The sequence below is a fragment of the Siniperca chuatsi genome, linkage group LG3 (assembly GCF_020085105.1).
Source record: "Siniperca chuatsi isolate FFG_IHB_CAS linkage group LG3, ASM2008510v1, whole genome shotgun sequence".
NCBI classification, from domain to species: domain Eukaryota; kingdom Metazoa; phylum Chordata; class Actinopteri; order Centrarchiformes; family Sinipercidae; genus Siniperca; species Siniperca chuatsi.
The window spans coordinates 28140456-28167230 of NC_058044.1; the positions used below are offsets into that span (position 1 = coordinate 28140456).

Below are 26775 nucleotides of genomic sequence, written 5' to 3' on the forward strand. Positions count from 1 at the left end.
TTGCCTGCATTATAAAGAAGAAAATTTGAAAGTTGAAAAAGTTGAAAGGTCACTGAGCTCTGCCTTTTCATGCTATCTCAAGCAAGACCGGCAAAAAGGTACAGATGACCCTTTCCTCAGTAAGTAGAGACCATACAGCACTGTTGCTTCCCTTGATCTAGGACACACCATTTTTGTTGTCTGCTAGCTCCGCCCACATTATTTGCATTTTGGGATCTGATCACTATGTGGGCAGAAATGAGAAAATGAGAATGCTTATTAATAACAAGTGCAATTGCAAATCCACATGATCTGATGTATCCAGATATGCATGTAAATGGGCTCTTAATGACACCTGTGTATTGATGGATGACCTGATGGAGCCCAGTGCCCAAAAATATTACTCCAAAAGTTTGTTGTGATTGAGCGGAATTCATCTGCTATCAGTCAATACATTTTTTTTAATAAAACTTTAAAGGTGTTACCTGCCCACAGCAACATTAGGTTCATGAATGTGATGACTATCAACTGCCTCAAGGAAACACTGCCAAACAGATAATAATGAGCTAACACTGAAGAGAAGGATGGGGGATTTAAAGCTGATTTGTAAGTTATTAGCATTAATGATGCGGACTAACTGCATCCCATGTTCTCTCACTCACCTGAGAGTGTCCATTAACTTCCACCTCCTCAGCAAAGTGAACTTTCACTGGGTTGGACCTGAGCTTGGCCCTCTTCTCTGGTGTGATGAATGATGACTTAGGGCCCTGGGAGGAATACAAATTAATAAATTAGGTTGTCATTGTATTTTTTATAATTTAATCAGGTCTGAATGTGGTGCAGGTATATTTTCAGTGAAATACAGTGAAGTGGTACATATAAGGGAAATGAAAAGATTAACAACAGCCTGTTGCTTTTGTTTTGCATTTCATCCAAGCATGCATACAGACATTTAACCAAACACATTTGATGATTTAATGGGTTGATAACATATACCCAGTTATCTTTGGTTGACTTCTATGACCAGTTGTAGATTAAAACTTGCATTTAAAATCTTTGTGACAGCTTCAATATCATTACTGACATTAAAGCTATTAGACTATTCGAAAATAACTATTATATCAAACCAAAAGGACCACAAGTTTATGCAATATATTGAGGATAAACTTTGATTATTTAATTAAAAGAAGTTGAAATTGTGGAAAGTTCTATAATATTACAAGCACAGTCCAGGGACGATGTGCACACTGGATAGCATCTAATATTGCAGAAATGTAGGCAACAGGAAGTAGAATGAGAGAAGTGATTATGATATATAGATGGGTGCATCCATTTGTAAAAATGCATTAATGTAGTAATAGTAATACTAACTTCATTTTCAATACAACACAGCCATCCAAATCAATTATGGCCATTTTGCAGTTCTATCAAGGGATTTACATTTTTATTAAGCTTAAGTACAGGTGTTCAGCAACAAAGATAAGCACATTTTTGCCTTCATTACTGCAAAACCAGTTACAATTGGTGGATCGGAAGCACCAGAAGAAACTGACAAATAATCCTCCTGCTCTTATATGACTTTTGATTATAATAAATCACTTAGGCCTTATGCCTTGGTTCAGAACTCATTTGATGTTTTGTTACCATCAACAAGCATGACAATGAATATTTTGTGGGAAATGCTAATAATTCCTTAAAGCTCAATAATGATTTCTGGGAGGAGCTGTGAGCTATGAATCAGATGGTAAGGGTGCTTCCATCGGCAGAATCACTGAAGAGCAGCCATTTATTTACTGATCTACTTCACCTTAGTGCAAACACATACATCAGCTTCACAGATTGAGGTCCACAACCTACACACACACACACACACACACATACACAGATTAGGTGATCACGATAGAGTGTGTGTCTGTCTGAGTCCGTGGGGGGAGTTTCCGAGGGTGTAACATGTTGTCACTGTTAACACTGATGCATTGGTAGGACCTTGGTGACAGGACACTCGTTACCGATGACGCTCAACCCCAAGCATCACTGACATGCTGATTAATGGGTTTGTTGACAACAGTGTTTTAAAATCCCCATGTGTATAGAGACGCTGTACTAGTACTAGTATGTAAGCTGCGTACACATACCTGCCTGTGTATGTGTTTGTTTTTACAAGAGGAAACAAAGAAATGCTCTAAGTTCATCTAAAATGCTGCTGGAATTGGATGAGTCATCATCCAATTAAATATCCATCAGCGTAACTTTGTGTGTAAATGTGTGTTTCTCTGGAGTGTGTGTGGTTAGTTACATATAGCAGACTCACCAGCATCGTTCTGAGGACAGTCATTGTCAGCGGATCTTGACACTCCCTGAAAAAAAAGTAAAGGGTGGCTTGTAAGGTTGGACGTGATGTGCATAGCTTAATTTTAAACAGCATTTTGTGGTGTATGTACAATCATCATGCATGCGTGTGTGTTTGTGAATACAGCTGTCAGTGTAGACCTGATTATTTCAGCAGCTTGCTCCGGGGTCAGGTCATCGACAGCGATGTTATTGATCTTCACAAGCTGGTCGCCAGGGACGAGCCGACCATCTGCAGGACCACCTGGACACACAAAATGTCCTTGTGTTGTCATGCCTGAGGGTGTTCAATTGGCCTGCATTCATACTGCAACTGGGGTTGATGACAGCAGACAGTAGCTTGTATTCTAGTGATCTCCTTTCATCTCACACTGATGCATAATTTTTTCACACAGCTCTCCAAACCTAACCGTACCACCGCAGGGAGACCAGCAATCTAATAAATGTACATCCAATTTAGGGTATAGCAAACAACTGTATATCTCTTCGCCTCGTTTAGCATTCTACCACCTTACTCAACTCTAATACCAGTGTTTAACATCAGCGTCACCTTTCCTTTACTGTCCCTGGGTCAGCATCCAACACTAAATGGCTGCTGTCACCACTACTGATAACGTTAGGGGAAAGGTCTTCTCTCTCTCAGATGAAGAGTAAAAAAAAACTTTGTACAGTCTGCACTGTTAGAACATATGAACAACAGTTCAACAGAGTTGTGACCAAAAGTTACAGTAGATGTTGGCAATTGGAGATGATTTTTTGTACATCCTATGCTCAACAACTACTCCAAATATGTTGATAATGCTGTCCCATACTGTGCACATTTAAGTGCCAGTATAAACAGGAGGAATGATTACAGCAAGAAAAACCATCAATCTTCATTTGAGCACCTGACTATTGTTTGAAGACAGACTTGAAGAAATGTGAACCTATCCTTTAAAAGATCCCTTCTTAACGTACGCCCAGTATAAGTGATCTCAGACTGCTGAAGCCTCATACTAACTTCAGATAATCTTTGGAATATACTTTTGCACACGACGAGGACTGTTGATTTTGTCCCCTGATCACTTACATTGGGAGTGCATTAAGAAGGGGGTCTTTTAATGAACAGAAGGACTGATTATAGCAAGAAAATGCTGTTTCTATCTTCATATTGGCAGCTGACTATTTTTTAAAGACAGACTTGAATGTCAACCTATCGTTTAACTGCTCTCTGGTCAAGCTATTACAGAAATTACTGTGCAGACGGGGGCATTGAAGTAAACGGATTTAATAAAAAAATTGGAATGAGAATGGCATTGCATTAATGAAGCTGAGTTTCACAATATTAGATGGAGACATGGCAAAGGATGTTTCCAGTACTCCATGCCAACATGCTGAATATTGGGAAGATTTTATTTTATAGAGCTACTGATAGCTCTAACTCTAGGTCTCTGGGTTTGTATATTTTATTTATACAAAACTTTACAAGATACTTTATTTTCTTACTTTAAAAATCTGATTTTATTATGCATATTTTATTTATTTCTTTACAATGAATATCCTGGGAGAAGGTGTGTAATTCTATTTTTGTGCAACATCACAAAGGCATGAACAGTGTCTTTGGCCTGAGTTTCCACCATACAAATGCTGAAAGACAAGTTGTAATTCGAGGCAATGTGAAATGGCCAGTATAGCAAAAATCGTAGTTCTGGCCATACTGTAGATAGCATACATGATTTCATGTAGTTATTTGCAAAAAAATACAAATGTTGTACCTTAAAATGTGTTTAATCTATGTATATTGTGTCAAGAAAGACAATAGTTTCTCAGACACAGACATTCATCACCTCTTCCACTGCCTCCATAGACCACTCCCCACCATCGCCTTTCATATTACTATCATCAGCAGCATCCTGAGCAATTTTTTCTGTACAACATCAGGTAACCCAATACTGAGTTATTTAATTGTGCTACAAGTTATTACTCAATGTTACATTAAAAATGAACACAGCCAGTCGCAGGTGACACCGAGAACTCTGAAAATGCTTTTAAATAAAGGATTCATATTTCACTGTCAAGATGTGTCAGCACGTGCCAGAGAGACAGAGAGAGTGGAAAAATTAAGCCAAGGCTTAGTGGGGCCACTGGAGATATGAGCAACAGTGTGTGTGTGTGTGTGTGTGTGTGTGTGTGTGTGTGTGTGTGTGTGTGTGTGTGTGTGGGACAGGCAGAAGCAGATGGTGACAGAGCAGACTTGAGCCAGACAGGAGAAAGCGAGGTAATCTGCCCCCGGACCTCAGGGGGATTCAGATCCTTGTGGCTCTGCAGCTCAGCAGCAAACTGCACTTCAGAGTACAAATATAGGCAGAATATAATATACAGTATGTATTTAATGACTTGTTAATGCAATTGTTAAATGTTTAGTCTGATGTCAATAATAACATTGGGAAGCTGTATTTTTGTATTTGCAGCAGTTACAGTATTTTTTTTTGCATGCACTGGATTTCTGTTAGTTATACAGACATTTTTAAATTCAGATTTCCTTTCTGTTTTATAGTATATAAAATACAATGATTGAAACCCTGTCATTGTCATTAACTGTAGCACATTCATGGATGTAGCATCCAGCTATACTATATCAGAATCAGAATCAGAAATACTTTATTGATCCCTGAGGGGAAACTCTTTTGTTACAGCAGCTCACTATCAGTCAGTGCACACAGGGATAGAAGTTCTAAGCAATTAGAATATAATACACTATAATACAGGTAAGATAAATTAAGTACAAAGTGGATATAAGTAAAAATTAAAATAAGTGTAAAGTACAAAGTGGATTTACCGGTTTGTTGATAAGTATGTACGGTATAATAATACAATCTGATATTACAAGTAGTAAGTAATAGTGCGTGAACTGTCAAGTTAAGTGCAGCTTATTAAGATGATTATGAGATGGTGGATATTGCACAGCAGTAATAGAAGTATGAATAAATATCAATAAATAGGGAATTTTAAACTGAAAAGAGTATATTGCACAGCAGTATTAACACAGAATATTGCACAATTATTTCAAGTACTGAAGTGATGTAATGATCAATGTCCAGTTTAATGACTTAGGGTCATATAGGCTAACACTTAGAGGGACGAGTAAAAGAGTTTGATGGCCACAGGCAGGAATGACTTCCTGTGGCGCTCTGTGGTGCTTTTTGGGGGGATGAGTCTTCCATTGAAGGTACTCCTTTGTTTGACCAGCACGTCATGGAGTGGGTGGGAGACACTGTCCAAGATGGCATGTGGTTTGGCCAGCATCCTCCTCTCTGACACCACAGACAGAGAGTCCAGCTCCACCCCCACAATGTCACTGGCCTTACAGATCAGTTTGTTGAGTCTGTTAGCGTCCGCTATCCTCAGCCTGCTGCCCCAGCATGCAACAGCATACAGGATAGCACTGGCCACCACAGACTCATAAAACATCCTCAGCATTGTCCGGCAGATGTTGAAGGACCTGAGCCTGCTCAGAAAATAGAGGCGGCTCTGGCCCTTCCTGTAAAGAGCTTGTGTTCTTAGCCCAGTCCAGTTTATTGTCCATATGTACTCCCAGGTACTTGTAGTCCTCAACAATGTCCACACTGACCCCCTGGATGGAAACCAGGGTCACTGGTGCCTTGGCCCTTCGTAGGTCTACAACCAGCTCCTTAGACTTAGTCACATTGAGCTGCAAATGGTTCTGCTCACACCATGAGACAATGTTACCCACCACAGCCCTGTACTCAGACTCATCACCACCGCTGATACATCTCACCACAGCAGAGTCATCAGAAAATTTCTGAAGGTGGCAGGACTCTGTGTGGTAGCTGAAGTCTGTGGTGTAGATGGTGAAGAGGAAGGGAGAGAGGACAGTCCCCTGAGGGGCCCCAGTCTTGCTGACCACGCTGTCCGACACACAGTGCTACAGACGCATAAGCTGTGGTCTGCCAGTCAGGTAGTCAACAATCCAGGACACGAGGGGGGAATCCACCTGCATCGCTGCCAGCTTCTCACCCAGCAGGGCTGGCCAGATGGTGTTGAAAGAACTGGAGAAGTCAAAAAACATGATCCTCACCGTGGCCTCACCTTGCTGGCTTGTCCAGGTGGGTGTGGATGCGGTTCAGCAGGAAGATGATGGCATCCTCAACTCCCAGCCGGGGCTGGTAGGCGAACTGAAGGGGGGCCAGGAGGGGTCTGACCATGGGCCGCAGCTGTTCCGGCACCAGTCTCTCCAGGGTCTTCATTATGTGGGAGGTCAGTGCCACCGGTCTGTAGTCCTCGGAGCCACTGGGACACGGCGTCTTTGGCACAGGAACGAGGCAAGATGTCTTCCACAGAATAGGGACCCTTTGACTTTGACTCTGGCTCAGGTTGAAGACATGTTGAAGGACTCCACATAGCTGGGGGGCACAGGCTTTTAGCACCCCGGGGCTAACTCCATCGGTTCCTGCAGGGTGCTAAAAGCCTGTGCCCCCCAGCACTAGCAGGTGAGGCTGGGGAAAATCACATCCAGCACTTGAACAATCAGCACTGGCGCCTCCACTGCTCTTCTCCCTCTACACCAATGACTGCACCTCACGAGGCCGACCTGTTAAACTCCTAAGTTTGCAGACAACACAACAGAGTCTGCATACAGGTGGGAGGATGAACAGCTGGCCCACTAGTGCGGCCAAACAACCTGGAGCTGAACACACTCAAAACTGTAGAGATGACAGTGGACTTCAGGAGGGGTCCCCCAACACTACCCTCCATCACCATACTCAACAGGACAGTGTCTGCTGTGGAAGCCTTCAGGTTTCTGGGATCCACAATCTCCCAAGACCCAAAGTGGGTGTCCAACATCAACACAATCATCAAAAAGGTCCAGCAGAGCTGAACTTCCTGCACCTCCTCAGGAAGTTCAACCCAGGCACACTGCCAGGTGTATGCATATCCCACCTAACCTCTAATCTCACCCATCTATTGCATAACAGAAAGTACATTAGGCATTTGATTGGAAGTGGTTCTTGCTTGGGAGCCTGGGAAGATGTGCTGCCTGAGAACCTCAATTAAGGGCAAAAAAGTCGCCTCTCCTCACACACACACAACATCAGCACCACAGTACACTTCCTTTGTTAACGTGATTTTGTGCGCATACAGTATGAGCATACAGTATCAGCCTCCCTTGGAGTTTCCACTTTTTACAGTTTGTCTTGTACACTGGCCAAAGGCCTGCAGTGGTCTGGCACAGCTCCACTAATACATTTGCTGAGGAAAGACAAATGAGAGAATGGGACAAAAATGCTCTGTTCCTGAAAGAACCGAACATATTTGATTTTAACACCCTCCTACCAATTATGGTATGCTATAATTGGTAGGAGGGTGGTCCTGTCAGCCTCACTGCATGCAAATGTTGTACAGTAAAGCTCTTTACAGAAGCTTACATTTCAATACCAAAATGAATAATTAATTAATAATAATTAATAATTAAATTTAGGTAGGTTAAATAGACACCGAGTTGAATGAGAGTAGAAAACAAATACTTAATTTTCAGTCTCTACAAGCAAATGATAGATCTGATTCAATTCATTAGATTTGATTGAATTATCAAATTATATAATATGTATGCAACAATGCTTAACAGCTCTTGTTACAGTAGTATACCTGCAATACTCTCAAGTATGTCCTGCATATCTGTTAGTATGGCCCTAACCCTCCCATGGGTGGGACAGGTCATTCCAGGGCCGCTGCCATAGGGACTCACCACCTACAAAGTGAACAGTAGCAGCTGTGCACGTTGGACAAGAGACACTGACAAAGCTGACCAAAACAATGCAGACCTTGGCAATAGAAACTGGCACGTAGAATGTGATCTCCATAGGGGAAGGAGCCTGAGATTGTATTGGGGGAGATGAGAGGTACCAACCAGACATAGCTGGGCTCACCCAAACATGCAGTGTCAGCTATGAAATTAAACTCCCTGATACTGACTAGTACTGTATTTTTTCTACTCATAAGTTGTCCGGGGTGAGAAGCACTGCACAAGAGGGTGTTGGGACCACTGGCACTCCACAGATGAATTTGTTTATTTGTGGAACTTTAACTGAACTTTTTATTGTAAGACTGCATGTTCTTTTGTTCTGTAAACAAAAGAAAGCCATAGAACTCAGTTTCCCACTATCCTCCAGACTTCACATCTCTGGACTCCCCCCATGGACCCAGCTTCCAGCTATCATTGGTCAGTCTGACCTGTGACCCATGATGTCACCAGCTCAATAAAAGGGTCAGTGGCCATTGTTCTTTCTCTTTCTCCTCGCTTTAAGCCTGACATGATGGTTCGCTGAACCTTTGCGTGGTCTGCTCGGCGCAGAACCACTGACGAAAGGACAAAGTATTAGTATTACACAAGCGCCTGCCTTTGTCTTAAGATTTCTGGTTAGCTCACAACTGAGAGTAAGCAAGCTCGCTGTCTCCTCTTGGCCTCTTCACTGCAGCCGGACAGCAAAAGCTGTCCTCCAGTGTGTCCTGCTTGGAGCAGACACACAGCAGAACTGAACTCTCTCTCTGATCTAAAACAGCTCTGCCAAAGCCTGCCTAAGATCTCTGCAACAAGTTTAGTTAGCGTGAACAGCTACTACACAAAGTCTGCCAGATAATTTTAACAAACAACTAAGGAAGTTAGCGCCGAGCTAACTGTAAGGGGAACAACAGCTTCCTCCGATCTGCACAGTCGGAATACTGCACAGCAAGGACTTTTCCCGGAACCACAATTCTTCCCAACTTTGCCCATCTACAAGAGACGGATTGCCGGCTAACAGCCTACTTCAAAGCAAACTTCGTTACTGTGGGGCAGCTGTGGCTTAGTGGTAGAGAAGGGTTGTCCACCAATCGGAAGGTTGGGCTTCCCCCAGCCCACATGTCAAAGTGTCCTTGGGCAAGACACCGAACCCCAAATTACTCGTGCTGTGCCTTCAGTGTGAGTGTGTGTGAATTTCTTTGAACTGATGCAGTTAACATGCCATTAGTGGGTGAATGTGATATGTAATGTGAAGTTGAGTCGTTGGAAGACTAGAAAGGCGCTATACACGTACAGTCCATTTACCATTTCCCTCCATGGACTGGTAACGTAACTGATATTACATTACATAACTTAACAGTGTAGGCTAAGCACAGGACTGTGGAATGTATTGATTTGGTTCATTGCGTTTTATTGTTGTGATGTGCTTCCCCCTGTTAGGATTTGGTAACCACATGCTAAGTTGATGTTAGTTAATGTTATGCTTCACACAGACAGAGTCTTTGCATGCAAACTAACTCTCTTTAAACTGGGCACTATTATCCTACACCGATCACACACATACACTCCAATTTGACTTTTAACGTATCCACACTCTTTAACAAACATGGCTCAGCCGCCATTTTAAGTTCGTTCCTTTTGTTTAATGTCATATGGCTTAGCCGCCACTTTGAATTAGATTTCTTTTGTTTAACGCCATGCAGTGGCGGCCATTTTGGATCCAAGCAGCCATTCTGGATCTCACACACACACACACACACACACACACACACACACACACACACACACCCTTTGTTCTGTCAATTAGCTATCCTTTTCCCTTCTTTAAGGGTGGTGCCCCAAGGACTTTATTTATTTAAGTTATTATTTATGATTATCTTTGATAATTTTCAGATTTAGGTGATTGCACCTACACAATTTGGTGCCCCTTTAACCATTGTAAATCCCAACAAGGGTTACATATCTGTGTATAGAAGAAGCATGTATAAACACAACAAGGCTTGCACATAGTATCAGGCCACCTTGATTCAAAGTTCACTGATCAGCTTAAAGCTGGGTGAAGGAGGGGCTTGACTATCAATAACTAATTAATATATTGTCTGTGCTAGTTTAAGATTGCAGATATTATTTGTAATGTTGCTTTGCTTTTTCCCTCTTCTATGTTTACATTTCATAAATCTTGTCATACCTGGGGTGATCTCCTGCACTAGGATGGGTGACTGGGAGGACAGAGTGAGGCCATGAGAGTTGAGGCTCGGGTCCCGTTGGATCTGAACAATGAAGCGGAAGGGGTAATTCCTCTGATCAGAGCCACTGGACTCTGCTGTCTTCCCATCCACTGCAACCCGGTCTCTGGAGAGGAGCAGGCAGACATAAATAAAAAACAAGAAAAATTAATTCAGAATGACATCTTACTTTACGTATTATGTATTTGCATTAACACAGTTTGATCAGTTCTGGAGTGAACAACTTCATATTTGAGTATATTAGAAAAATAAGGACAGAAAGAATATATGCAATAGACAGAAGCAATGTATAGCATAAATGATTTGTTCTTCGATGGAAAAAGCTAATGTAGTTGGCTTGGTGGGTCACTAATGTGGACTTCCTATATATGATCTCCATATTTTCACATAGGCCCCTCCCTCAGTCAATGGACATACAGGTCGGATGAAATGGGAGAATTTAACCAATTGACAAACACAGAGTTTTACCTGCTCAGAGAGTGAGACCTGCTGCCTAAGTCTCTGGACCGTCTCAGCCATCGTCCCACCACCTGCTCCACCCGGCTGGTCCTACGGGACGGGGAGCGGCTCCTGTCCTGCACCTCCATTTACCTACCAGGGGGCAAATGTCAAATGAGTCATACATACAGTATAATTGGTTAAATGGCTCCACATTACAAAGTGTCAATGTAATGAAACATTTTGTGCATTAATCAGAATCAGAAATACTTGTAAAAGTGTAAAATACAAAGTTGATTACCAGTTGATGATAAGTATGTACGGTATAATAATACAATGTAATAATATAAGTAATAATTAATAATTATTATGAGACGGTGGATATTGCACAGCAGTAATAGAAGTATTAATAAATATCAATAAATTAAACTGAAAACAGAGTATATTGCACAGCAGTATTAAACAGAGAATATTGCACAATTATCTCAAGTATTGCAGTGATGTTAATGATCCAATGTCCAGTTTATCGACTTAAGGTCATATAGACTGACCCTTATCACTAATCCAACCAGGAAATATAAGCAAATCAAACAGGAAGCAGCAGAGCTCAGGTGCTTAAACACTTAAAAAAACCAGATTTCCCGAGCTCAAGTGTTCTGTCCATTATAAAAAAGAGAAATGAATGAGAGGAAGTGAAATTTGTGTTAATCAGTGTTTCCACAAGACTATAAAATCCAACTCCATCTGATCTTTGCAATCAGAATACAAGATGCAAATCGCAGGAGTGAAAATAACTAGCAAAATGCAATGCTTCAGAGACATAGCAGACACACACACACGCACATATTAGGCTTCGCAGTGGGACTACTGGGTGTTAGATATGGGCTGAGGCCAACAATGATGTCACTTGTGACCTCATGCAGCCTAATGGGCTCTTAGCCCGAGTTATGAGCCAATTGCTTGCATGTTGTGTTCAACCCACAGTAGACATCAATATCATTAATTTGTAATTATCAATGATGATGGTGTCTCCTCGTGTTTGCTGTGAGGCAGGTGGTCATCATAAATGATTGTTGACAGGCTGTGGTGGTTAGTGAGCTGCAAGTAATGGACATAGGTTGTCTCTGGTGTCTGTGGGGTTTAGTCAGGCTAATACAAGGACCTGTAGTTGTGAGTTAATGGGTCTTTGTGGAACCTTGCAATATTTTAGGTAATGCCATATCAGCTTACACACACACACACACACACACACACACACACACACACACACACTCGCACTCATAAAAGGCCTACAGACATTACTATTGTCCTTGAAGGGCTAGATATACTCGAAAATGGACATGGACACAGTTGAGTTTAGGGTTGCAACTAATGATTATTACCATTATCGATTGATCTTTTTGTCTATAAAATGTTGGTAATTTGTAAAAAAACATTCATCATAATTTTTCAGAGCCCAAGGTGACATATTCAAATGCTTGTTTTGTAAGGTCAACTGTCCAAAACCCAGAGATGTTCAATTTACTATCATATATGGCAAAGAAAAACATCAAATTCTTACATTTGAGAATTTGAAAACAACAAATGTTTGGCCTTTTTGCTAAAAAAATACTGAAATGATTAATTATCAAAATAGTTTAGTAGATTAACAGTAGATACATTTTTTGTCGATCGATTTTTGTCGATTTATTAATAGACTTAACATCTCTAATTGTATTTATACTACACTGGGTGTCTACACGGATGTGTTCACGTTTGTCAGTGCGTACTGGACTGTTCGTGAAGAGCCTTGCAAAAATTTGCAGATGATAAAATTTACATCATATGGCATTTTGGACCCTCGTAACCACGTGCATGTGGAAAGTCTCATTTGGGCTTCATTAGATCCATTCCATAACTAAAGTAAAAATGAACATGAACAAGCTTTTACACACCAAATATACTTGTACAAGTAAATGTGTCTTTCATGTCTTTTCATGGTAAGGATCACTCACACAAAACAATGTTTGCTCTTTAATGAGTATAGTAAGTAGTTTACTGTTGATCAGCTTTTATGGTTTTGCTCTTTAAGTAAATTCGTCAAAGGGCCCAAACATTAGCGACGAATACAAACATATGCTCTTGAATCCTTCCTCTCACTCACTACACATACACACACACACACACACACACACACACACACACACACACACACACACACACACACACACAAAACCTTCCTCCCAGTCTGATGACTGAGGCAGTCAGACAAAGACTGGGTCATTAGCCGTTACCTAATACCCCCTTCACATCATCAAAGGATGAATCCACTAGACTGCGACTGGGAAATAGATACTCAAGTACTCATGAGCGTTCATGTAGAATCGCCTCACTCTGAATGACAGATTGAAAAGAATATAAGCAGTGAATGAAGAAGTAAACAGATGAATGAGTTAATCAGTGGTCAAAAAGGTGGATGCATGAGTCCAAAAAGAATGAATGAGTGAATGGACGGATGGATGATAGGCAAATAATTGAATGAATTCATTGTTGGATGGAATGAATGAGTGAATGATCTCAGCAGGCCTGTTGTGTCCCTCGGTGAGCAGAAGGAATCTCCCCCAGATGGACGTTGCTGATGATGGGCATTAGCACCATCCATTAGAGAAAACAAGTGGGCGGGGTGAGAGGGAGAGGAGTGGAGAGGGGAGGTTAGGTATCTGAAGAAAGAACAGAAAAGCACGGTGTCCAGTGCGTGATCACGTACAGTGTGATGTGACGAGAGCAGAAAACTGAATGAAAGGAGGATAGAAAACAGAGTGTGATAGAAGGTGAGAGAGGAGGAGCGCTTAGTGATGAAAGTGGTGAGTGACAGATCCAGACAGCAATGTCTCCCAGGGGATCTTGAGTCATAAGCACATTATCCATCCATCTGTCTGTGAATACCCCTCTCCTGCTTCTCTCGCTCTCTCTCTTTCTTTTCATCCTATCACTTCCTGTTTGCCTCGTTCACAGCATCTCACTTCTCAGGTTACAGAGACACAATGCAAAAGTGTACTTTGGTTTGTTAGGGTCAGAATAATCCAACTAGCTCACCAGCATGGTGATCTCGAGTGAAATGGATACATACATACTGTACATATAAATAAATGTAAAGACCCTGAAGCTCTGAAGTAGTGGATTTCCAGAGGAGTTACTTCATTCTAAAAGTGGATAATCATGGATTACAACCAAATATATGTGCATTTCAAATGTCAAACACTGGAACAAAGCCTTCATACACACCTAATCCCCTCTAATCCCATGTTTTCCTTCCTAAGTGGTTTTGATTGACTATAATGATGAAGTACAAGCCCAGTGGTCCAGTGATCCAATCCGCAAAGCAATTCCTGTTTTGCAACCACAGCGTTCAAGATAAGATATGAAGACAGGAAATGTCTGCAGATTTTTTAAAATGCCGTAACATTAGAGGCTGCTGGGAATATTATACTGTACTTCCCTCTCACATCAAACACAAGACACATCACATTTCTCAACCTTACACTTGCACTTACTGAATATTCTTGGTGCCTCCATTGCTGACTCTTGCAATTACTTTTGGTTTCTCATTATGGACAGATGGAATTTTAAACATTTTCTACTCATGTAGTCATTCTTATCCATTTTGGATAAAAGATTGATGAGTCATGAGATAAGATTTGGAAACGAAGGCTTGTAACTGGAAGAATCCTGGGACTGACACTTAAGTTGATTTCATACCTGAAGTTCAGACCAAAGAACAAATGATACACTGTCGCCCTTTAGTTCTAGTTACTGCAGTAATTACTGCACCCTTATGCATCTATTTATCTTCTCTGGTGGTCACAAAGAGCAAACAAAGAAAAAGGTGGTTTTGAGCATTATTAGTCATTAGTCTGCAACAGCAACTGGACCTCATGTATGATGAATAATGACAGACAGTTAGAAACTATACAAAAAACAAATACAGTAATAGTGGGAGGGAGGGGATAGTTTGTGAACTAACCTAAACAAACCAGATAAAATGGGAAAACGCACCGGAGTTCAACACAACACAGTTTAGGTCTGAAAGCACCCTTAGCTCCAAACTAATGCTTCTGAGCAACACTTCCATCATTCAACTACTGCACAGTTATACTGTGCGTTAGTTTGATACTGAAGATGATAAAATTGACAAACTGCTCCCGTGGACTTTAAAGGAAGAGCCTGGCATTTTGGGAAATACACTTGTTTGTCCTTTCGCCTCGAGCTGGACAAGTAAATCTATATCAATTTCATCGCTGTGTGTCCAGTACAGACACACATGTTTATCTCAGTCAAGAGTAAAAGTAAAAGTAAAAAAAAGATTAAAGAGCTGCTGATGTGTATTGCACTTTGTTGCACAACAAAACTATGATATTCTTTATTATTCTGTGCCATAATTATCAAACATGTGTAGAAAAAAATGTCCTTGTGGTTTAATACAGTGGTTCCCAACCTTTTTGACATGAATCAGTGTCTACTACTACTAACCAGTTCAACCAGAACTTCTTCTATGCTTGGTTTGAATAGTTTTTTAAAAGCCTAAAATTATTCAGAAATACGTTGAATATCTAGTAATTTACAGGAAAATCTTGCAAGGGGTCCTGACTCCAGGTTTGAAAGCACTGGTTTAAGAAGTAGTTAAACAAGTTGAGGTACATCTTGACATTTAATCATTGACTCAACACTTCTAGAAAGCTTGGCAGCTACAGGATGTGCTGCCAGGTTCTTGCACTAGCTAATGACCTGGCTGTTGTTACTGGCAGAGTTACAACACAACGCCACTCTGGCAACCCCACTGTGGGGACAGGTGTAAGAAATAACTTCAAGTCTACTGAATCAGCTCTAAAAGTTCAATACATGTACAGGTATCTTTTTCAGTTTGATATTTTTCATCTCTTAAAATAAATTAAATGAGATACAATGTGAACACATTGTTAGCTGCTACTCTCTGCTTCCAGTATTTATAGGCTTGTTAGAGATGAAACTGATATTATTTTCTTTATCTTATGTAGAGACAACAACTTTATTTCCCTAAATACTGGATTATCCAACTGGGCAATGAGGTGTCTCCTATACATCTGTTACTTTGGCATGCTGCTCATTCATTTCCCTGGTTAAATAAAAGTTAATGAAAAAAAATCTTCCTTTTCTGTGCTGTTAGAATACCAATAACACCTACATTGCCCCTGCTTTGGTACATAATAAGTTACCAAAATACCAAACAGGTGCAGGTGAGGAGCAAAACCTGAGGTGAGGTGCAAAATTGTGAATTTACCTGATGTCTACTGTAGATGATTTTTTTTTTCTCCTATCAAATTCAATTGTGGCTGCACTGGAATTATCGCAACATGATGTCATGTAAAGGGTTTCCCCAGGAAATGGTGAGCAGAGGTGGTGAGCTCTTCCATACAGACACGAGAAGTCCGAGGCAGTCATTCATGCAAGAGAGTCATTCATGCAATTAACACAGACCTATTGAAAACATGAGTGTACTATGAGTTAACTAACTTCAACTTGATTCAGACCGGATTGGATAAAACGTGTGTCCAGCTGGGGATGACATTTTATTTTATTTTTAGTCCACCATAAATTTAATTTACAATGAGATCAATCTTTGTTACCAGATGAGCTAAATCAGACAGACTGCAACACATCTACTGTAGTCTCCTGATGAATGTGGTTACTAGATAATGATCTGAACAGTTGCCTTACTCATTACATACTGTATGTGGCCTTTGTTGTGAGAATTGTTTCCCATAATGTTATATTTCATAAGAGTGTAATAATTTCTTCTGACATTAGCAGGAGTGGTCTTTTGTTTCAGGTGAGGTGGCATGCCTCCATTATAATACGCTGCAGGAAACCCTAATGTCATCTCCCAGCAATGTGGTGTTTTTAGGATAGATGTTTCCTTTAATGCCGAGGCTGGGGATGGGCAGGGTAATGACTGCTGCAGAGAAATATACACACACTTACACGCTGACTGATGGGGCTGCAGCAGCACTTATAGATTATCCCCCACTGACCACACTTAAGCTCTCTCTTGTACATTAATTCATTCACTTTGTCATCTGTTATCCATCTATCCATATTCCTCTGTGTGTGTGTCTTTGCATTTCACGCATACTGAAAATGCTCAAAAGATTTTAAATACCTACTTTTTCTATGAAACAAACTAACCAGCTGAATTCAAAACATACATAAGTAATGCTACTCAAATAACGTCATTGATAAAAATTATTTTATCAATGACGAAACATTGCTATTGAAGGTACTGTATCTGCAAAATGTTTGCTGTCAACATATTTCATTTGTTTTCCTACAATATCCACTTGTGACAACTGACACATTTTTATGGTTATGTTTTGGCACTTGATCACAACTGAGATATGGTAAAATATTGAAAAGGCCAACACTGACTTGAAGCATGAAATAGGATGCATTACTGTTTGAATGGGACGAGACATAACACATGGGAAGCATGTCACAAATCCTGGTCTCCGGTGTCAAAGTCTTGTCTTGTGTTTTATACAACCATCCATCCACCCAGACATGCTCCCTATGACTTCTCTACAGTATATGTACATCATACTGCCTGAAGTGAAAAAATGTTGCCAGTGAACATACTCCAAGCTGTAAGTATGTTTCCCCCAACTGTATCTGCCAAAGCAAAGTAGTAGTATGTTCACATATTTTGTAGGAGGCATGGTTGAGAATTGTTTGGAACATGCATTACTTACAACATGATACACAACTTCTACATAATGCTCTGAATTCACACACACACACTAACACAGAGAGCAGGCAAATGGGATTACAGAGTGTGTTTGCAGGCTGTGACAGGGAGTTTGTGCGTCACTCCCGCTGAGCCAGATTAGACTGAGCTTCACTGCAACCTTACAGGTCTGTTTAGGGTAACAGACTGGCTAAAACTATAACACAGACATTGTCTATCTCTGGCTCACTACTCACCTCATTCTCACTGTCTCACCCTCTCCTTATCCCACACTCTCAATCTTCTAATCAGGTCATCTTTCTTTTTGTGTACACATACAAACAAAATCTGTTTCACATTTGTATTTACCGACTCAGAAAGACTGACACACACACACACCTGCTCTCTGCCCTGTGTATCAGGGCTTCATGAAGGCCCCAGTTACAGTCCCGCTCTGCTTTCTCTCCGTCCATCGTACTGCTGAAGAGGACCAGCGTGACATGTCTTCATCTCCTGAGGGCAAACATAATGTCAGAAGAGTTAAGAGAGTTATAAAGAGTTAAGGTACGCTGTGGGGTACTTGAGATTGTTGTAGTCTGAATCATTTGGCATAGCGAAAAATAGACAGATTGATGGATGGACAAGTACACAGACAGACAGACAGACAGATAGATAGACACACATAATTTAATCTAAAAGGAATGGAAAGCTATGGAGAGGGGAGTGAACAATGGAGGGTAGCTTCCCTCTTCATTCACATGTGCTAATCAAACAACTCGGTAATCATCACAAGGAGGGAGAGAAAAGAGAGTGTGAGGAAGCGAGGAGATGGAAAGGAGCAGGGATGAGAGGAGGAGGCACAGAAGAGGAAGAGGATGAACAGAGGAAGAAGAAAGAAAATGAGTAGAGGGAAAAGACAAGAACAGACAGGCCAAGCAGTGAAAAGTGGCGCAGTTTGTCATTCGAGAGGTTGACAGATAGACACACACGAGAAAGGTCGAAAAAGAGGAAATAGGAAAAAGGGGACGACAGTGTAGTGAGTCGAGGGAGGAGAGGAGGAAGACGAAGAGACAGATGAGGCGAAAAAGACAGCAGGGCTCCATCGCAGCAGGATGGGCCTGACTGGGCTGCTTGTGCTGTTTGTGGAGTCCCACTTGCCCCTGCTCTGCTCCAAACACCATGCATATTTAATGAGGCCCTTACAAAGCCATGGGAAAAGAGATGCTGGGAACTCTTCTGTGCCTCTTCTGCCTTCCCCACCACTCAAATTGTCACCCCTCAGTACTTTTCTTTTTCATAATTCCCTCCTCTGACTCTTCTCTGTTGTCTTTCCTCACTTTTCTGAATATCTCTTTTTTGATTACTCTTTACTTATTTTTTTAAGACTGGTTGTTTTCTTCCAGCTCCCCCGTGTCTTCAACTCCTCCCAAAGTACTACAGGGTGTTAAGCAAGCACACAACACTAACCTAGATCAGCATGTGGTTGCCAATGCAGTGTTTGCTTAACTTTAGTCCAGTGCATTTCAAATAGAATGACTGCTTCATCTTTTGCTAAAAACAGAGTTGGGCAGAATCAGCTGTATTCTCTCAACCATAAAGAAACAGCATGCACGTGTGCTGCCCTTCTCTTTTTCTCTCTTGTAGCCATTCACATTCAAAAACAAATTCAGGCACATGCTCTTTGCGACTGTGTATGTGTGTGTCTATGTGAGACAATGTGCTTGATTTTATGAGTGCATGTATGTTTTTATTATGTGAGTGAGTGGTTGGAGTTTGTATATGTGTGCGCGTTAGTCAAAGTGCTGCATGCATCAATAATGTATCTAGATAATGCAGCTGCTTCACTCTACCAGGAACAACTAACAGGCATACCGACGCACAGAGAAAGACAGAGAATCAGGGGGAAAGAGAGAGAGAGAAAGAGAGAGAGAGAGAGAAAGAGAGAGAGAAAACACATGAGGCAGCAGAGAGGAAAGATGAGAAAGGGAAATGTGAGGGATACAAAAATGAAGCAAGAAGGTGAGTTTATGATGGGGAGGGAAACCTAAAGAACATTAAAGAACATATATGTTACACCTTGGTGTCAAATATTATTTGGCATCAATCCTCAGTGTTTTAACCCACTTAGAGCAGGTGGTGGGATTTATGCAAGAAGCTAATTTAGGTATTGTCAGTAACTGACTTTCAAGTACTCTAAACATTCTGGCAGACATTGTCATTGTATTAAAATTATGTTGGCTGATGTGGAAATCCAATTTAGCTAGAACCCATTATTTAAAAATTGTGGGAATGTATCTGTTTACTTTATATATAAAGTAATAATTGAGATTAGATTAAAAAAAATCCATAATAAAAAAAATCCAGGTGAAAATCATTTGCGGTGTACAGCTGTACTCATATTATAGTATATTACTCATGTTGGGGGGAGTGGAGGAATCTATGCGTCTAAGGTATTGGAGAATAGCAATTTACAAATACCACTACGTTAGTTGATAACGTTTTATTATCTGTTCTGACTAACAGGAGAAATGATTTCTGCAACCTGGTAGCTAAATCTGCCCACCAAATGTTTTCAGTTTGGTCACAATATGGTTATGATTTGTTACTTTATCATTTAGAAACCCTCCTTATTGATTTTGCCTCCATCTTTATTAGCAGCACAAGCAGTAGCCATCAGCCAATGGATGCACTCACAAAGGTCAGGGCAGCTTGGGTCAAAGTTGCAAAGTTGGAACTTTTGGTGCAGTGCATACACTACATTCACAGTAACAGAGGAGGCGCATGCAAAAGCTGTTTTTCCACAGTAATATGAGTACAGCTTAACATCAACACTAAACCACTTTCTTAAAAATTTCTCTGTTCACTAAATTAAATTTCTGTTACAGAAACATTTTATGAGCTGTCCACTTCTGGATGCATGGAGACAGAAAATTTGGGTGAGAATCAGCTAAAAGTGATCTGTTAAAAACAATAAGATTTTCTAATAGCTGATTAAAGGCCCTGCACACCCACACAGGTGTTTTCAATTACCCTACTGTATCATCTGTTCACTGACCACACCCTGTTACATTTACCAACTCAGCTTTTTGTGACTGCTTCAGGATATATGATTCCCCTGGTCAAGCCTGGTCTAGAGAGTTAAGACGTTTCCCCCACTGATAACTCCCACTTGAAAGTCAACCTTTGACAACAATCTCAATATATAACACATAAACACAGGAGTTTCCTAGACAATTTAATAATATCAGAAGGTTAGGTCATGGTTGATGTTTGAAGTAGCCTTTCCAGAAAACATTTTTGGTATTTATGGAATAATACAGTACCCACAAGCCTTATCGGCTGTTGTTAAGAAGAAGATGCCAGTAGAGCCACAAAGTATAGTATCTGTTTGGCTGAAACGCACCAGTCAGGAGACACATTCCACTGCTTGGGTCTCTGTACAAGGTGTGCCATGTCTGCTCAGTATGAGGGAATGTGGGCTTCCTTATCTAGATACTCACTTGAAAATAAAGCTAGTAGTAAAATAAAGCTAACAGTAGTCAGTGTTTTTTTGTTTTGTTTTTCTTAACCTGACTTTGCTTTCTTTGGGCCTGTTAGTTTTTCTCAGATTTCATTTTTACTTGCTTTAAATCTCTAAACCCATAGTGGCTAATACAACCAAAAATGCTCTTGGGAAAGACAAAGAAGATTTGAAAGCAAATGTTAAAGTTGTATTGAAACTGTGGCAGAATATTCTTATAAAATAAATGAGAATTCATTCTACAAAACTTATAAATATACAGTATGAGTCCATGAATGGGCAAATCTGTTACGTTACATGTATTTCATTCATTTCTTTCTCCCCTCTGTTCTCCTCTTGACCTAAAAATATTACATGTTCACTCCTCAAAGGGCAGCAGATACAGGACACAATCCACTTAGCAGCTCACGTCACAGTCAGACAGACATACAAGCGCGCGCGCTCACACACACGCGCGCACACACACCTTGTAACCTAATGACCTTTTCAGGTAAATGCATTTGATCATTTATTTGACATAGGCTGTGGGTGGCTGATACTGTAAGTATGCATATGTATTTGTGCATCTCTTGCTAACAGGTGAATTACAGTACATGTAATCTACAGTTATTAGTTCTTTTAGTTATGGACAAAGTTTACAGAGATTTCTCAAGAATTTTGGTTTTATATGCGGTGCCAGACAGAATGAAAGTTTAGATGATATGTTGCGTTTCTCTCATTAGTTGATTAATTTTTCATTGTACTTCATAATGAGTGTATCGTCTCAGGGAGCAGAAGGTTGGCTTTGATTCAGAGAACACATTTATCTTTGATCTCCACTCCATCAATAAGGTAAATGGTGTTTATGGCAAATATGAAAATAGGATACGAGGTAACACTGGTGCTATCATATTTATTCATGTGTATCCAGTGTTGCAAACCCTGTTTCTATTTATTCACTTCACAAATGCTTTTGTAAACTGATTAATGGCAGCAGCTTTAGCTCATGAATCTCCAGTTAGTTCCATCCTGTTAGTGAGAAATCCATCTATTAATACTGATCAAGTGTTAACCATTAGTTAGTCTTACATATCATTACGTTTTTCTCAATGAGACAGATGCACAGCCACTGGCTTTACTGTTTAGTAGGGTAATTATTCCACTGACATGTGGGCAGTGGGATTGGGTCTGCTAACTCACCATCATTAATGAGGGCAATGTTTTTTTTACATTTGCTTACTTAATTTGTCTTCTGCCAAATACACAGCTATAGCTGGCAATGTAAAAATATAGTAAGTCATAAGTCATTTGGCTACTTTGCCAAGTTAGCTTGCTCAAACCAAGCCGAGATGAGTTTGCTAGCACTGCTTAGTCCTTCTGCCCACTGGATGTAGCTGCGGGGCATTCAGATTCCGCTGTTCAAATGTCCACTGAATGCGTTTCGGAAGCGGAGCGTCTTCAGAAGAAACATTTCCAGTATTTTTTCCAGTTGTTTTGCTGACATTCTTTTGTGTTTTACAAACATATTGAATTGAATTACAGCTCATTTTAGATCAGTGTCATAACAAATACTTGGTGGCTGTAATTTATGTGTTTTATAACTGTACTACAGCATGCCATCTTACCTTTATTTTGTATCTATATTTCCTGGATATTGTGTATTAGCAGAAGGAAAATATGTAGCATTCATTCTCTTGCTCCTTGGTCAGAGAAGTAACATAAACACACAATCATTTCATGTCATCTGCCTATAAATATGGGTATTTATAAACATTTGCAAGTGAATTTCACTCTTCAGAGAAGTGAGCTGGTTCAGCAAAATAGACTCAGCATGAAAGCGGAGTGGAGAAAAGAGCCATATGTGAGCTGCAAGTGAAAAACTTCATTCACACATCTGGTGGACATTGGCACAGTGGGTTGGAATGGCAGTGGATCGTCTCCAGTAGCTGCGATGGAGCTGGAACGCAACATAGCAGCATCTAGTGGACATTAGGGCTTAGAAATACATTATACTGTAGATACATAGCATATGAGGTGTACAGAAAGATAACTGGACAGCAACCAAATAGGTTTTACATAATTGGTCCCACCTATCTTTACACATATCTAGGGGCAGAGCTACTGTAGAAGGGGGAAAGGGAAACATTTTAACATGGCCTTGGTCAAGGAGGGGTCCCTCAGACAGACATGGTTATACAATACTGAATTACATGGTTCAGGGTGGGGTACCACACCAAGTTAGGTGGCCCAGAATTAAGAAAAGGAGGGGAGGAAAGCTGCACACATAAAAAACTTGGATTCAATCTTTTTTATTTTAAGTTCTAAAGTTCTTCAGGATCCCGAAAAAGCCAATGTGCTGAAACATTGATCTTTAAACCTTGAAATAAAAGACTGCATCTGAGTTATGGGTATACGGCTTTGCCCTTCTGTGTATTGATGTCTGTCTGCAAGCCAGCAACTCACTAGAATAGGTGTGCACTTTCCTTCAGTTCTTCATACTGTAGCTAGCCAGGAATTCCCAATAACCCCCCAGAAACATATCAGAATTTATGGAGGTAAAATCTGAAGTAAAAGAAAGTTAAGTGAATCAGTAGGCAGGTATCAGTTAATTGTCTGTCACTGTCCAATAAGGACTGATGGATAGCCTCTGATGGGCCTACTGCACTAAAAGCGCTTAAAGAACTATTTCTGCTGTTGTTGGAAAACCCTTTAATCAGGAATTTCAGATTGAAGCCAAACTGGCTGAAAGTGCTGTCTATATGGCAAAGGAGATTAAGGTTGACCTAAAACCTTTTAGACCTCATTAGGGCACATCCTCCTAACGTCTTTAGTTTCTGATTTACCATTGTGCCATAATAAGTCAGGGAACGCTGAAGTACCAGTACCAGTTTTTGCTCTCTGGGAAGACTCATTTGCCTCTAATTTTCTGACACCTTCACATCCTCAAATGTTTTGAGATGGTTTTTAAAGGGATTTACCTCTTACAATATTCCAGTTTCAAAAGTAGCCTACGTATAGCACAATTTGAAGTGTGACGTTGAGTTTTGGGGTCGAAAGTTAAATACGTCATTGTCTTTGGTTTGGAGAAAGAACTAAATTTGACTCTGCCTCTTATTTTACAATGGGGTATAAAACTTTGAGGCTCTGATGGTGAGGAGGGAGCTGAGGGAGATTTAGTTACATCAGTAAAGCTGAACAGTGTACTTGTGTCTGAGTGTATGTCTGAGCAGTTTCATGTCAAGCACCTTTTAGATGTTGGTTTTGAAAAGTGCTACACAAATTAACTTTATTATCACTATTAATAATGCAGTGCCATATGGCCTTACAAGTATCTCCAGACATCATTTGTATGTCTGTGTGTGTACTGTATATTTGTGTGCACACAGTTACGTACAAAGAGGTTGACAGACACACCCTGTGTTTTCGCTCAGTATTAAACTTGACAAATACGAAGCATCAAAAATGTAGCCAAGCCTAAAAATAACATCATAAATTAGTAAAGCCTGGGAGGGCCTTCAAAACGCAGCCTGCCTCATATTCTTCTTCTTCTGTTTCAATTCTGCACTGTGGCAGAGCTCACTTTATATTCATGTGTCTTCATGAAACACAGATACATGTATACACTGTACACACCCACGGATTCGGGCATATACAGTTGACAGGCAGATTGGAGTCAAGCCAGATACCCAGCAGTAGATTGTCTCACTTATTAGCATGTTACAATAGCATCAACACAGTAGGCTGTGTTTCAGGAGGCTGAAGCATGATGCAGCAAAATATCTGGAGCAAATCTTACTGTAAAAGGCATGTAGTAATGTGTGTTTGAGTGTGTCTGTGTGCACATAATGAGTGTTTGTGTTAGTGGTTGTGCATGTTCCTTAGTTGCAGTGATGCATTAGTAAAAACCATTTTGATTTCACACAGACTGTTTACTGTTAGTCTATTCATCAATTCTTTAGCTGTAGTTGAATATGGAAAACGACTGAGTCATTTGCTTTATAAGGAGCAAGGGGAATGCCTCAGTCTGTTTGTATAAACTGACTGAAGTGAAACATCTAGAGCATTAGAACCACCTTCCAGATACCGCCCAGTCCTTTCTACACAATCCACATCTCAGAGTGTTACTAAGATTAAAAATCCTTTTGATCAACCTGCCCCCCCTTTATGGGCACCCCTCTTTTATCATATGACTTAGGTGGATTTAAACAGGTAAAGTCGTGAATGGGTGGTAACTTTCACCTGGGTCCCCAGCTGGAGCGCCTTTGGGTGTTATTTGTTCACTGACTGTACGTTGTGCATTGCAAGTAGTAGTGAGGCTTTAATGATAAATGTTGAAATGCATAAATTGGAAAGCTAAATCTGTCAAGCTTGTCTTATTTTTTCTATTTGTTAAATGATAAAAAAAAATTCTGGCCTTTTCTTATTTATATTTCTTTTCTTTTTCTTTTTCTTTGTTTTAAACAACAAATAAATGTCTGGCATTTGTCGAGCCACAGCACTGTCATTTGCTTTGCTAGCTTGCAGCGAGGCACTGAAGGGAAACAAATCCAATTTCTATTGACAGAAATCTATTTTTAGCACTTTATGCGTGGTTGTTATTCAGTCTAGTTGGCCGTATAATAATGAGGTGTAAAGACCTTACCGAGTAGCCGGTATCTCCTCTCTAATCCCCTCCTGAGCGCAGGGCGAGCCGTCCCGACCGTCCTGGATGTGGAACAACTTCGAAAAGCGCCGCAAAAAAAGCCGCACCTTCCTCAGCCAGCGAGAAGTAAGTTAATCCATATCACCTGACGTTTAAGCAGCACGAGGAGCACGGCGCGAGATCCCTGTTAGAAAGCTGCGTTTGATAGAGTCCCAGTGCAGGTGAGCGCGCGAGACGTGGACTGGTGAGGCGCACGCGGCTTAAGCGACAATAATCTTCTTTCACTCCCTCACTCATTCAAACTCTCTCTCTCTCTCTCTCTCTCTCTCTCTCTCTCTCTCTCTCTCTCTCTCTCTCTCACACACACACACACACACACGCGCGCATGACGTTTTAATAGTGATGACTGGGGTCTCGCTTCATAAAGAGAAAACGAAACAGTGGAGACAGAGCAGTGGCGGACTCAGGCTGTTTGAGGAGCAGGGGCGAAAAAAAAATATCCTCCGGGATATAATGAAGTCATGGTGCCTTCTATAAACTTAAGAAACATACGCAAGAGCAGAACATCGGGGGGGATCTTGGTGTGGTATAAAGGAGACCTTTGCCGTCAGATCTCACCTGTTGAACAGGGTAAATCACACATTTGGTTTAGATCAGAGTCTGGGCATAACTGATGGAGACCTCTGTGCTATTTACATACCCCCAGTAGATTCTCCTTATTTTGAAGAAGACATTTTTTGAATGGACAAACAGGAATTGAACCTGATGTCGACCCACAGGGTAACAACCATGTGTTTGTTCAGTCTTCCCTGTTTACCACACCAACCATCACCCCTCGGAACAACCTTGACTCTGAAATAAACCAAAGTGGCAGGGAGGTAGTGCAGCTCTGTCAGGCCTTAGGCCTGTACATAGTTAACGGTCGGTTCAGAGACGATTATTTAGGGAGATTCACATACTCCTCAGCTCTTGGGTCTAGTGTAGTAGACTATGCAATCACTGACATGGATCAGTGCATTCACTGTCAGACAGCAATCCCCCCCTTTCAGACCACAACCAAATAAATGTGTTCTTTAAACTCTCAGGTCAAATGAGTGACACAAAAAA

General features: G+C 40.8%; 1 protein-coding gene across 1 annotated transcript in view; it reads right to left on the reverse strand.

The window, feature by feature from the left end:
* Nucleotides 1–25966, reverse strand: part of LOC122873640 (FERM and PDZ domain-containing protein 1) — a 40637-nt gene extending 14671 nt beyond the window's left edge. Inside the window, exons 1-7 of the mRNA XM_044190631.1 lie at nucleotides 25669–25966; nucleotides 17927–18040; nucleotides 10822–10944; nucleotides 10296–10459; nucleotides 2470–2572; nucleotides 2291–2336; nucleotides 642–746 (exon numbers count right to left, since the gene is read on the reverse strand). Coding sequence (XP_044046566.1) covers nucleotides 642–746; nucleotides 2291–2336; nucleotides 2470–2572; nucleotides 10296–10459; nucleotides 10822–10940 — 537 coding nt within the window. The 5' untranslated portion in view covers nucleotides 10941–10944; nucleotides 17927–18040; nucleotides 25669–25966. The remainder of the gene's footprint in view (nucleotides 1–641; nucleotides 747–2290; nucleotides 2337–2469; nucleotides 2573–10295; nucleotides 10460–10821; nucleotides 10945–17926; nucleotides 18041–25668) is intronic.
* Nucleotides 25967–26775: the final 809 nt, after the last annotated feature.